This window comes from Mus caroli, unplaced genomic scaffold, assembly GCF_978045245.1.
Source record: "Mus caroli unplaced genomic scaffold, Mus_caroli_1 scaffold_11, whole genome shotgun sequence".
Lineage (NCBI taxonomy): Eukaryota > Metazoa > Chordata > Mammalia > Rodentia > Muridae > Mus > Mus caroli.
The window spans coordinates 54,454,646-54,468,535 of NW_028227266.1; the positions used below are offsets into that span (position 1 = coordinate 54,454,646).

The following is a 13,890-nucleotide window of genomic DNA, read 5'->3' on the forward strand; positions in this document are numbered from 1 at the left end:
GCGGAAGTCTCAGAGAGGCAGGGAGCTTCCTGTGGACACACCCTTCTTCTCTGGGCTGCAAAGACATGGGGAGTGAGAAAGTGGGGGACAGAACTGCCGTAGCAAGGAGGTTTTCCCACCACAGCAAGGTTCCATTGCCTTGTAATTTACAAAGGAAACTGTTTTCTAGAATGCCAATTTGGGGGTCACATGAATGATGACCATGGCCAAAGGTCCCTTGCATCCATAGTAGTCAATATGGCTTAGGGCCTTCCCTCCAAAATAAAATACCATGGGTCAGGCAGGACATCAGACTCCTGCTGCATGTGTGTCTGCTGACCTAGACTTCTGTTTTGCAGTTCCCTGAGGACCTCCTTTGACTCCCTGAAGCAGCGTAAGTTCCAATCATCTCTACATGGGCAGCAGGGCCATTAGGGTCTCCTGGAAGACCCTTAGCCCTTGTAGGGATGCCTAAGTTAGGAGCTATATGCTTGGTCTGTGGTTCAGCTCTGTGCCAGGCTGAAAGGCTGATGGAGGATGTGAGGGTGGGAGGTAGAGTGAGGGAGACAGACTGGTCCAGGCAGAGGCCACGCTGTCACCCTAGAAACAGAGAATGTGGGCAGTGCACACATCCAGCTGGCCCTGGCCCTGCGTGAGGAGCTGCGGAGCCTGGAGGAGTTCCGAGAGAGACAGAAAGAGCAGCGGAAGAAGGTGAGGGGGTGGGGAGGGCGAAGGAGGGGAGGTGGGGGACCCCCCCCCCGAGGCCACCCACTCACTGTTCTGGGGGCCAGTTGGGAAGCATGGCTTGATGAAGGGTAGAGAGAGGGTGTATGTTCTGATAAACCCCCGACTTGGGAAGAAAGGTTTATCTTCTCAGGTCACAATCCATCACTGAGTGGAGTTAGGGCAGGAACCTAGAGGCAGGAACTGGAGCAGAACAGAGACGAGGAATGTTTCCTGGCTTTGCTCCCAGCTCATGTTCAGCCACAGTTTTCTCACATAGCCCAGAAGGTCTACCACAGAGCTGCCAGGTGCCCGGAAGAGAAAGCATGTGGAGCTTTTAGACTCTCCTCCTTCATAGACTGTAATTAAGTATCCAACCTGAGTTGAGTGGCCCCTGGAAGCTGGCTCTGAAACACAAGGATTAGGGCTGCTGGTTCTGGAGACAGGCAGACTTGGGGCCAGTAGTCTGCCTGGCTGCTCAACAAGGAACGGAGAGACAGTTCCGAGGGAAAGCGCAGGCTTGGCTCAGCATCTGAAGCTCTGCTCAGCAATACACAGAGCATGGCTGGCCACACGTGGAGTGGCTACATAGCCAGGAAGAGAGCTCCTCCTCGTGGGCTGGTGGTGTGTAAACACAGGTTGGGGGATGCTCTGCAGGGAGGAGGCTGACAAAGCTGGAGGTACACAATTCCACTCCCAGACCTGGGACTGATGGATGGGCTGAGCACTTAGCCCACCTGGAGAGCAAGAGGTTACTTCACAGCTGGGGCCAGGAAAGTCCCTTCCCCTTCCTGTGCCTCTGTTTCTCTCTTGTATGAGATCCCTCTTATTTACATCCCTTGCTTTGGGAACGTGGCCCTTCACAAACAGGGCCATAAGGCAGTAACTTAGCTCGTTGTGTAGCTATGTACCCTTGCTACCCATCCGGACAGCTCAGGCTTACAGGAATCTAAGTTGCCTTCCTGAACAGATGAGCCCCCAAAGCTATCCCCCCAAACTACCTGGACTTGGTGTTCAAACAGGTGACCCCTCTGATCAGAGGCCTGCTACAGAGCATGTGGAAAACCTGCAGGTGTCAGGGGACATGGGCTAGACTCTGAGCTTTGTGATCAGAACAGCTCCTCCCCCAGAACAGCCAGACTCTGCCATCAGAGCCTGAGTCTGTACACTGTCCACGAGGAGGGGGACACATGGTGTCCTCGGCTACCCAGATGCACAAGCAGGTCTCTGTGTTGTTGCCTCTAATCAGGTGGCTTGTCAGAGCCTCCCCCAGGACCCTAGGCACAAACTGGCTCCAATCCTAAAGCCACAGGCATTTACCCCCATTCTCCTGACTGTAAGCCTCGGCCCTGGCCGTTTCCCTCCATCCATCCAACAGGGAGTCGGGGTGGGGGCGGTAAAGGTTGTGCTGTGCCTGTGGTGTGGCTACATGCATGCGTGATGTCTGGCCTGTGGTCACGAACGGGTGAACACTGGAGTGTGGTGTATGCACGAGTGGCCTGTGGGAATGCAATATGAGCAGTTGGGCGATGGGGCTGTGTATGGACTAGGTGTGTGCGTATATGCCAGTGCACACTCCGTGTGGCTTGTGAATGAAAGACTCAGGACTCATGTGATGTATATATGTGGAGGTAGGGAGTCTCTGGCTGGAGAGCAAGTCAGACTGAGTCCCACAGTAAGGAAACACTAGACATAGCCACTGCCCAAGCTTCTCGTTGTTGTTCTGTCCTGAGTGTAGGTATTGCAGTTTTGTTTGTTTGTTTGTTTGTTTGTTTAAGGTCTCACTATATAGCCTTGGCTGACATGGAGCAGGTTATATGGACCAGGCTGGCCTCACACTCATAGACATCCTCCTGCCTCAGCCTCCCAAGTCCTGGGATTAAATACCTGGCTGGTATTATTTTGAAGGAGGTGTCTCTAGAAGAGGGTGGACACAGACACACACAACACAGACACACACACATTTATGAATGAGCTCAGAGGATGTCATGTCCCAGGGACAAGGACAACCCATCCTCTTGGCCTAGGGGAACATTTTGAGGCCAGAGCCCCGAGCTCAGAGCCTCATGTCTCCTGCAGTACGAGGCGGTCATGGACCGTGTCCAGAAGAGCAAGCTGTCGCTCTACAAGAAGACCATGGAGGTAAACGGGAGGGCCTTGGAGGTCCCTCTGAGAGTCCTGGGTTGGACTTCTGGGATGGGCTTGCCTCAGACCTTTCTTCGTTATGTGTATCGGCCTGTTGGGGGCTGTGCTGGAGGCCCAGGACCTGTTTATCATCACAAGCCCCTCAGTGCCTTGCCTGAAGAACAGAGGGACAGTCCCACATGCAGCAGTCCATGAGTGATCCAGTCAGCTGAGGAGCCCAGAGTAGCAGGGATAAGGGACACATGAGAGGGCAGAGCAGTATAGAAGACAGGGCCGAGTCGCAGCCTCTGCATCTTTGTCCCTGGGAATGATGCCAATTCTACCAAAGTCCCCACCCCTGGGAAGGGAATCTGGGCTTAGGGAGCCTCCCCACTGGGGCATGCTGCCCTGCAGACACGCCTCTCCACACCTTCAGTCCAAGAAGGCATATGACCAGAAGTGCAGGGATGCAGATGATGCTGAGCAGGCCTTCGAGCGTGTGAGTGCCAGTGGCAACCAGAAGCAAGTAGAAAAGGTGTGTATAGTGTGGGGGTGAGGGTGGGAGGGCAGGGGGGCTTAAATGCAGTACCTGTTACAGACCGGAGCTGAGACTGAGAGGGCAGGGGGCTGTGGGTGAGTTGAATCCAGGTTGACCAGAGTCCAGGTTCTGCGCAGTGATGCAGAAGAGAACACATGGCATCTGCATTCTCCGTGTTTCTTGGTGGTCTGCAGGCCTCTGCTTTTATTTCCCCCTTGTGGAACCGGCCCGAGCCCCTCAGCAGTAAGGCTGCTGGTGAATGATAGAATTCACCCATCCATACTCTGATTTCGGATGGTGACCAGGGAGGGTGCCAGTCACTTCTGAGTAGCTCCGAGGCTAGGATTTCTGGGCTTGGACTCAGTGTCCCTCTCCTGTCTCCTCAGAGCCAGAACAAAGCCAAGCAGTGCAAGGAGTCAGCCACAGAGGCAGGTACGTAGCCCTGGCCACCTTCCCAGACTGTCTGGAAGCCTAGCCGGTCCTCTTCCTCCAGACGGTACTCTCCCACCTGCTAGCACTGTCCGCTGTGTGCCTCTCCAGGCATGCTCTCCAGAGTGCAGAGACCATTCCTCTTTAGCCACTGCACACAGCCATAACATAAGGAACCGGGCACCCAAAGCAGGTAGATAAGCTACCCAATGTCACACAGCTGCTAAGTGGTGCTGACAGCATTTGAATCTAAGCCACTGGGTTTCAGAGCCTCAGATCCACAGGGACACATCCCTTCATCTCGCTCGGAATGACAAACGCTCACACTCAGCCTTCCTGGCTCCTGTCCTTTACCTGATGCCAGCATTTGCCCCCCATCCTCCCATCCCAGGATGGCATCCTTCTTCCCTCTGTTCCACCTCTCCAACATCTGCTCCTCCCTCAGCAGGTGCCACATGACCAAGTCATAACTTGAGCTTGCTAACTTGTATCACAACAGCTTACAGAGGTGCCCTCCTTGAGCCTCAGTTTACCATCTGTAAAGTGAGGGGACCAGGAAGTGGAGTAGCACCTCTGCATGTTGAGTTCTGCTCCAGCCCCTGGAGCTCACAGCATAGTGGGGAAGTGGGAAGGGTGGGGCGGTGGCTGTGTGTGGTGACCAACAGCTAGCCAGGCCCCTGGGGAGGGGACTCCCAGGACATGGGGAGGTTGTGCTGGGTGGGTCTCTGGAGGAGTGAAGGACAGAGGATGGAACTGTCTTGGAAACTGTTAGAGGAGATCCAGGCTACCAGGCCTGCCGAAGGCTCCCCTGTGTTTGTAGAACGAGTGTACAGGCAAAATATCGAACAACTGGAGAGAGCGAGGACCGAGTGGGAGCAGGAGCACCGGACTACCTGTGAGGCAAGTGGCCCAGCACGCAGCCTGCCTGCTCCTCCACAAGCTCCTCCTACCTGTGTGTGGGGGGGTGTGCGCGTGCGCGCACGCGCGCGCGGGGGGGGGGGGGGCGCCGCACGGAGCTGGGGCTGGGGGAGGCACTCCCTCATTCCACTTGACACCTGCTGGGTCTCTCCCCATACTATCTGGCTTTATGCCCCGGATCCCTTTGTTCCACCCTGGGACCTACTGATGGGCAAGACCAGGGCAGAGTCCTGTACCTTTCACGAGCTTCCCCCAGCCTCCATTCTAGGACAGGAACTTCATGGAGATGCAAACAGGCACTCCTAACAGTCTAGCCTCCCTCCAGCCACCCTGGCTAGAGGCAGCGGTGGGGATCTTCTGGGCTGCCTTTGCTTTAGACTTGGCTGCAGCAGGGTGCTCTGCACTGGTCACCTAGCTGAGCGGTGGTGGTGGGCTGCCAGGCCTGGCCCCACAGTTAGTTCTCTCCCTTTTCTCCTCACTAGGCCTTCCAGTTGCAGGAGTTTGACCGGCTCACCATCCTCCGCAATGCCCTGTGGGTGCACTGTAACCAACTCTCCATGCAGTGTGTCAAGGATGATGAGGTGTGTGCTGAGGGGAGGGAGGGCAGTGTGGCAAGCTCAGCCAGCACATGTCCCCCGACCTCTGCACTTCACACAGAGGAATCTGACATGGCCTCTGGCCTGGCCTCCAGCATGGGAACAGCGTGCTTCTCTGGTCCCCTGCCTCTGCCTTTTCCTCCTAAGTCCCCCTTCAGGGCTGTGTCCATCTGTCCTCCCCAACACAGCAGAGACTTGCTGGGGGTGGAGGGGCTTTGCTCCAGGCTCATGCTGGTGGGAGCCTGGTCCAGGTTCTCTTACACCCCTCCCTCACCCCCCTCCCTCTCTCAGGGATGGCCAGGGTACTTCTTTCTCCCTCTCTCACCTTATAGAATCCAATACTCAGGGATGGCCATAGTGCATCATACCCCAGGTTAGGGGGGCTACCAGCTACAGCAGGAGCTCTGGTTCTGGGTGCTTTAGGGGCACCTCTGACCCCTCCTGCCCATGGCTAGTTGATCCTGGTGGCTTCCTCGTGTCAGCAGAAAGTGTGGTCTCTAGCTTTACCGAGAGACCTGACCTTAGCAGGTCACTTTCCTGTGTTTCTTCATCTTAAGGCAGGTTAAAGTGTGGGCCTCAGAGGACAGGAGTGAGCCGAGGCCTCTCCTCAGTCCCTCTGGCTCAGAGTCAGTGGCAGGACTATAGTAAGGCTGGGGGTCAGGCTGACATTGGGGCGAAGCCTGAACACAGCCTTTGCTCACCCCTACCCCCAGCTCTATGAGGAAGTGCGGCTGACTCTTGAGGGCTGTGATGTGGAAGGCGACATCAATGGCTTCATCCAGTCCAAGAGCACTGGCAGAGAGCCCCCAGGTAAGGTCCTGCCTGAGGGCAGCTGAGTGTCCACAGCCAGGTCTGGCTGGCTCTACACCAGGCCAGGCTGGGGCACAGGGTAGTTCTACTCTTCCGGAGAACCCATTCAGTTCCCAGCACCCACACCAGACACCTAACACCTCTGGCTTCCACATGAATACACACGCATCTATACATAATTAAAATTAATAAAACAAAATCTTTTTTAAAAAAAGCCAGGCACAGTGTTCCATGCCTTTAATCCCTGCACGGGGTGGCAGAGGCAGGCGGTCCTCTGAACGAGGTCCTCACTGCTCTTGGCCTCATGCATTTGCTCTCTGCAGCCCCGGTGCCTTACCAGAACTACTATGACAGGGAGGTGACCCCACTGATTGGCAGCCCTAGCGTCCAGCCCTCCTGCGGTGTGATAAAGAGGTGAGTACCCGATGAACTGCCTATGACCAGGACACAGCCGCAGGGTCAGCCTGACTTCCACATCTCATGGCTGAACAGCTCCTGTGGGTCTGGTACCCTGTTCAGGAGCTGGCCATCCCATTGAGATATTCCAGGATCAAACTACCATCAGAGCGCCCCGGGTCCAAGAGCGTCCAAGTACTAATTACTCACACTCCAGTTATTCACCAATGACTATGCAGAGAGTCCTGGGCAAGTGCCCACTCTGGCTTCCTTGTCTGGCCCCACTGAGAGGCAGGGTAGTGTCTTAACTGCGAGGCAGCACGGGTGACTTCCAGGGGGCTTATGAATGGCCCGAAGCCCAGACATTTGGATTCACCAGGCTTTTAGAGGGCCATCTCCCTGGCCTGGCTGTAGTCAGGTGTCCTGTGGGTGACTTGGCCTAGTCATTGTGGGGCCAAGGAAAAGAAGACTTGCTTGGCCCAAACTGGCTGGGCCTGGCAAGATATGTGGGAGCTGAACTTTAAAGGCAGCTTCTTCCTCCCCAGAGTCTGGGGCTGGGGATCTGGTGGGGATGGGGCCCTGCTGGCTGCAGGTGTGGAGATGACCAGGAGAGTGACCGTGGGAGGAGAGGATGCTGAGAACGAAGGAACTATCAGGAATGGCCTGTGGGGAGGCCTGCTGCCATGGAGGCCTGTGGTGGTAGCAGGTTGGCAGAGGTCCTGAAGCGCTGAGAATTCCCAATTATCCCCTTTGCTTCCAGTGAGGTAAGGCAAGGCCTACCCCTCTTCTCTCCTCCCTACCGCCAGGTTCTCTGGGCTGCTACATGGAAGTCCCAAGACCACACCTCCTCCTGCTCCTGCTGGTAAATGAGGGGGAAGGGCTAATGGGACAGGGGACACGTCTCCCACCAGTGGGGAGGGGAGGACTCCTGTATAGCATTGATGGAACACTAATGTCCCAGAGGGAAAAGGTATTCTGTCCAAGAGTGTGGATGGTATAGGATGAAGCCCCACCCCAGCAGTCTCAGACAGATTCAGGCCTCATCCTGCTCTCAGCTTCCACAGAGACTCTGACTCCCACCCCTGAGCGGAATGAGTTGGTCTACGCATCCATCGAAGTGCAGGCGACCCAGGGAAACCTTAACTCATCAGCCCAGGACTACCGGGCACTCTACGACTACACGGCACAGGTGAGGGCTTCCCCTTGCGCCTGGGAGCGTGCCTGGGGCCTGAGCACTTACATAGCACCAGAGACTGGAATAGTTCAGTGGACATCTGCTGGACCAGGATCTGCTATGGATGGATCATGGGTTGAGGGTCAGGCCTTGTTCTCTAGCTGTGGACCCAGAGAAGCACAATGACCAAAAATGAGTCCTTGAGCTGCCCTGGAACTATTTCCTGACATCCTTGGAGAAAGGTGGGCAGGGCCCCCACAGAGCATCTGTGCTAGAGATGGACTGAAGTCCAACACAAGCCCTGGGCTTAAGTGGGTAGGGGTAGACCTGGAAGGCAGGCCCTGAACTTGGGCTAATATACCCGCACATATAGACAGACATGTAGGCAGGCTAGATGGGGCTGTACTGAGGTCACATTCAGGGGTACAGACCTGGACAGTAACAGGGTACTCAGGTAGCTGTAGATTGCTGTGTGATTCGTCTAGAGCTTGCCCTTGCACTTCTGAGGAGCTGCAGTGGTTAAAGCAGTGAGAGAAGCCCAGGGTGGGAGGTCTCCATGACTACCTGAGCTTGTTAGGAGGCCAAGTCCCTTTGGGGAACCCCACAGCCTGTCTATCTGCAAAGGAACCACCCTGGAGGCCTTAGTATGACTCAGCAGACTGCTTGCCCTGGGAGACAAACACGCACTGCCAAAGTGGGGGCCGCAGAGCACAGCACCCCGTCCTGGTGGCTCCTCCCATCTCACGCACTTGCCATTTCTTGCCCAGAATTCTGATGAGCTGGACATTTCCGCGGGAGACATCCTGGCGGTCATCCTGGAAGGGGAGGATGGCTGGTGGACTGTGGAACGGAACGGACAACGTGGCTTTGTCCCTGGGTCGTACTTGGAGAAGCTCTGAGGAAAGGCTAGCAGTCTCTACATACCTCTGCCCTGACTGTGAGGTCAGGACTGTTTCCATCACCGCCCAGGCCTCACAGGGCCAGAACCAAGCCTGGTGGTGCTGGGAATGCTTGGGTGCTGGCTACTCTCAATAAATGTCTCCCAGAAGGAGTAAAGCGGCACATTCTTCCCTTGCTAGGGTCCTTCTCTCTTACCCAGTGTCCAGGGCCTCGATTCAGAGAGCCACAGAGTATACAGAGGCTGGGAGGACAGAGCTCTGCCACTAACAGGAGCAGTCAGGCCCAGTCTCAGCCAGGGACAGAGGAGAGGCCTCGACCCAGGTGCCTGAAGCTCCCAGAGCTGCATTTATACTTGGGACAGCCAGGAAGATGCAAGTGAGAGGGGCTCAGGAGGGCCACAATGAGATAAGGCATCCTGTGACAGGGAAGTGGGGCACAGAAGGACGTGGAGAGGCAGCAGCAGCCACGTTTGCCAGAAGGCAAATGTCTGAACATAGATAAGAACATAGGGGGATAAGACGACTGTTGGGGATGAGAAACCGCTGGTGGCTCTGGAGGCGGCACACCAGGGTACTGGCTCATGGCACACAGCCCTCAGTGTTCCTCCTTGACATGACCCAGTCATGTCTGTGCCTATCCTACCTCACAAGAACCAGCTGTGGGCCTGTGGCTTCCCTGCCTGCCCACCTGGAAGCCAGCAATAGAGGCCTAACCATGTACCAGGCAAATGTCAGCTGCCAGAGGTGAAACGGTGAGCAAGTAGAGAGAGGGGAGGAGGGGGTTGCTGCAAGGCTCCTCCATGTTCCTCACCAATGCATCTCCCATTCTCTGATCCTCACTGGAGCAGAGAGGCAGGCTTGGTTAAGCAGCCATGCAGGTTGACAAGGCTGGGCCGCCTTTGGGTTGTGCTCTCTTATCTGTCTCAGACATGAGGGCACTTTACAGGCCGGGTCCAGGTAGGTACAAGGGTCCAGGGAGCAGATGATCAGGCTAGCTGTCCTGAGGAGTCTGCCATCACTGCTTCTTGGCAGAGTATGTGGCAGACAGAATGGGAAAAGGCTTTGAGCGACTGGAAAGAACCAGGCTGAAGTTGACGTCCTTCTGGAAATGTCATTTTCCTTCTCATGAACATCCTGTGAGGTGACCAAACACCACACCCATGTGACACATCAGATATCCACACAGGGATATTTGGAGAGTGACTTAATCCAGGGCTTGGTCCCCTCCCTTGAAGGACAGCAACATTTGCAAATAAAAGACTTGGCTACAACAAACCTGCTCGGTCCAGAAAACCAAAGTGCCCCGGGCACCCTTGTCCTACCCTGCTGGGCCCAACCAGACTCCTGCACCTGACAGTCACAGGGCTGGTGCTTGACAAGGTGCCCTGACCTCACTCTTCCAGGGCGGCACATGGCCAGTGAGGTCAGGGGATGGTTCCAAATACAGGATGAAGGCTGTCTGAAAAGCGGCCACTGGACTAGAGAACGCAGGTGAACAGAGAAGTGAATGGCAATATAGTGTCTGGAGTGTGCAAATGGATGGGAGAGGAGAGGGGAGGGGAGGGGAGAGAGGAAAGGTGTGTAAACTCTGACCTAGGCCTTTCCAGGTGGGCAGGTCTTCCCTAGGTGGAGCAGGGGACCTGGGGCAGGCAGAACAAGCAAGCAGATTGACTCTTGGTAGTGAAGAGGGAAGTCTGGAAAAGTTCTCTATTAGAGCTTTTTTTATTCTAAGAAAATACCTTGTCATCTTGATTGATCATCCTATTCCACTGCAAAGATTTTTAAAAACCTTTGGCCTAGAAATTCATCATCTCTCTGACAGGTACTGCAGTGTCAGTAGGCTGCACTGGATGATGGGTAAGCAATGTGCAATAGGTAACAGCCTGCTCTCCAGGCATCCAGAGAAAGGAAAGAGACCCAGGGATCACAATCTATGTACCAGGGGGAAGAAGCCCACATAAGCTTCCTGCATCTGCTGTGTATCAGGTCACAATGTCAGTGCACAGGGGGGCAATGCCAGATGGAGGAGGGGCTGGCATAACTGTGTATATAAATAACTACAGCATCTCCCTGTTGTGTTGGAGGGAGGGTGGCTCAAAGACAGAGAGCAGCAGAGAAAAGAATGTGGCCTCTCCTGTCAGAGCATCAGGCTCTGAAGCGGCTCACCCACAGGCAGTCTCGGGCACGCCTCAATTATCCCTGAATATCCATCACCAGTAGGAGAGGTTCAACAGGTCTTACGCAAGGCAGGACGACTTCAAAGTGTTAAACTGGTCAAACACTAATTAAAAGCAAGGGGATGTCACTTTTTATGGCCAGGCTCACACCTCTGGATCTTGGCTGTGGGAAGAAGCAACAGCTCATTCAGCACATTTCCCAGTGGGGACCCGACATCAGCAGCACGGCTGGTGCCCAGCACCTAACCCTTAACCACTTTCCCCTAGCTGCTCTTGGGCCAAGCCAGCTTGGCGTGACCTACTCCATGGTCTGGCTACTTCCCACCATGGCTCCTAAAAGGTCACCACATACAATGCCCTCAGGTGCCTCAGGCTGTTGAGATCACAGGAATGGGGCTGTTCCAACCCTGCTCAGCAGAGCCCACCACAGGGCCAAGGGAGAAAGCTCAGTTGGCCTCTAGCTACACTTGAGGTTCACCCACTGGACCAACAGACCGCTCAGGGAACCGTGCAGTGCAACCTGTATTCCAAACATGTTCCTGGTGATTCCGATATGCAGTCAAGAACCTCCTGGTTAATGGGCCTTGGCTAGACTTCTCTCCAAATTTGAAAACACTGTGTGGTACCACTCTCCTGCCTCAAACCAGGAGTGTCCTTCCACCAGGTGTCCCCCCTTAGGACGCCTCTCCTGTGTTCTCATACCCATGTCTGTCCTTACTGGATGCACTCAAGAGCATCGCATGGTCTGTATGAGTCACCCTCCCCTCTAAAAGTTAGTGGTTAAACTCAATGGTCCCTCTGGAGCAAACTTAGGAGATGCCAAAGAAACAAGAGACAGCCATGGAAGATACACAACTGTTTTCAAGATTGGCAAGGATGCTGGCTGGATACAGGGTTAAAATTTAAAAACCAGGTGCAGTGCCCCTGTCCCCCAGAGCAACCACTAGGAAAGGTATTAGCAAACCAAGGAGGTCTCGCAGAAAAGTTGCCTACACACTGTTAAGATCTGTAGGAAACAAAAGAAACCTTATCAAATGAGGTAAGGGATTATGCCCAAGGTTCGGGAGACAGGACTAACAGCCAGATACACACTTCCACCTACCAGAATAGAAGAAAGATAAAGGCAGGCCAACACCCTGAGGATCAACAAGGGTGTGGGAGAAATGCACATTTATATGCCTGGCCGGTGACAACATACACTGGTATAAACTTTTCTGGAAAGCAATGGGTCGCATCTGTGAAAACTGAATGTGACCTTTGGGGGGACAGAATGAATTACTACAACCCTTAATATGCAGAAAAGGCTGACAAGGGATGAAAACTGCTTTGAAAGTAGGCTTTTGGTGGCTGTACAGCACTGGTGTGGTTTGTTTAAACTGGATCGTGTTACGCCGTGAAAGATCGACTCAGAAGGCCTGTCAGCTGTCCATGTGGCATCTGTTTCCATTAACAATACAGGGCACATGCGAGACGACAAGGGAGCTGAAAAATTCCCATCACTGGTGATGTAGCAGCAGTCTTCGAACTGAGGCACAATGTCCCACCATCCTGTTTGTGGTAATGCTGGTCTCTGTTTGCCATCCGACAGAGCATAGCTGTGCACACAATACAAACTCGGATCGAGGTGGAAACACTGTACACACAGGCGCAGGAATTGTACACACTGAACTTTGTAATCACCACTGTTGTAAATGGTACTACACCACCATGCTAGCAAGGCCTCAGCACCAACAGTTTTAACAACAACAACATGAGTTGTTTATTTTTCCTTGTGTGTGTGAGAGGGAGACAGGGTGGGCCAGAGGATCTTGAGTCCCAGGAGCTGACGTCACAGCCGTACCTGATATGACTGCTGGGAATTGAACAAGAGTCTATAAAAGCCACTCATCAAATTTTTAGCCACAGAGCCATCTCTCCAGTTCTTCAAATCTTCCTTTTACTTTTTGAGATGGGGTCTCACAAAGTTGCATAAACTGACCTTCACCTCACTCTGTAGTCTAGCCAGGCCCTAAACTTGCAATCCTCCTGCCCCAGATTCCAAGGCAGCCAAACCACAGGGTTCTATCACCAGGTCTCATCTATGACTACCCGCTATCACCCATGTGCTTCCCATTGACTAGAACAAGTGGCCAGGACCAGTGGAATATTTATACCTGTAATCCCAGTTCCCAGGAAGGAGGGGGGATCAAGCAAGTGTGAGGCCAGCCTGGCCTATATAGTGAGTTTAGGCAAACCTTGTCTCCCATGTTGTGCTACACCAGCAGACGCTTCAGTTGTGGACTGACTTGACTAACCACTCATGTTTGCATAGTCAAAGTAACGTGTTTCTAAGAACATCATGTTCTTGTTGAGAAGCCATGTGTGACTGGGTTGTAGGTGGACATGCTCACCATAGCAAAGCCAGAGGCAAGCCACCACCTGGTACAGTGGCTAACCACTGTCTAAGATGGCCATGACACAAACACAAACCACCGGCAGATCTACAGTCTAGCCTAAAAGACTACCATGTTATGGCATGAGAGGATCGGAACAGACTAGAGAACAAGATTCATGTAAGAGCAAAGCCAAAGCCTGTGACCACACTGCTGCTGTTCATGTCCCTGAACAGGACACAGAATGTCCTTTTAGACTTACTACATTTCTTAAGCTTTGGTTGTTTTGTTTTGTTTTAATGCTAAGACAAAAGCTTTGCCAGTAGCATCAGTAGCACCAGCAGGACCACGGCTCCTCAGGCCTTCTTCTCCTTGCAGGATCCTGAGGATGGAAGCCATTCTCTGCTGGGCTGTTTCAGGGTCCTTGCTACTCCTTCCAGCAGGTAAAGCCCCTTTACAGAGTAAACTCTTTAAACATTCCTGTTCACACCATCTCCTCACTGGACCAGGGGCTCACAATGAGCACCACAGGCAGTGGGGGTGGGCAGGCATCATGCCCTCCTACGTGACACCCTGGGTGAACCTGGAGCTCAGTCTGTCTTCTAGCTACCTGGAATGAGGCTAAAGCCTCATCAGGAGAAGAAACAGGAGATAAGCTCAAACCGAGAGGCAACATTTAAAAGGGGATGGATACATGTATGTATGTATGTATTATGTATGTTCTGTATGTACATATGTATGTTCCGTATGTAGTC

The 13,890-nt window shown here is 53.7% G+C and overlaps 1 protein-coding gene across 2 annotated transcripts in view; it reads left to right on the forward strand.

Moving 5' to 3' along the window:
* The window catches only part of Pstpip1 (proline-serine-threonine phosphatase interacting protein 1), a 39,708-nt gene extending 30,868 nt beyond the window's left edge, over positions 1-8,840 (forward strand). For both annotated transcript variants that reach the window (XM_021172642.2, XM_085828263.1), the window contains exons 4-15: positions 339-373; positions 584-690; positions 2,782-2,844; positions 3,263-3,361; positions 3,751-3,796; positions 4,614-4,693; positions 5,194-5,292; positions 6,021-6,117; positions 6,441-6,531; positions 7,320-7,375; positions 7,569-7,702; positions 8,455-8,840. In XM_021172642.2, the coding sequence (XP_021028301.1) occupies positions 339-373; positions 584-690; positions 2,782-2,844; positions 3,263-3,361; positions 3,751-3,796; positions 4,614-4,693; positions 5,194-5,292; positions 6,021-6,117; positions 6,441-6,531; positions 7,320-7,375; positions 7,569-7,702; positions 8,455-8,586 (1,039 nt within the window). In that variant the 3' untranslated portion in view covers positions 8,587-8,840. The remainder of the gene's footprint in view (positions 1-338; positions 374-583; positions 691-2,781; positions 2,845-3,262; positions 3,362-3,750; positions 3,797-4,613; positions 4,694-5,193; positions 5,293-6,020; positions 6,118-6,440; positions 6,532-7,319; positions 7,376-7,568; positions 7,703-8,454) is intronic.
* The last annotated feature ends 5,050 nt before the right edge of the window (positions 8,841-13,890 follow it).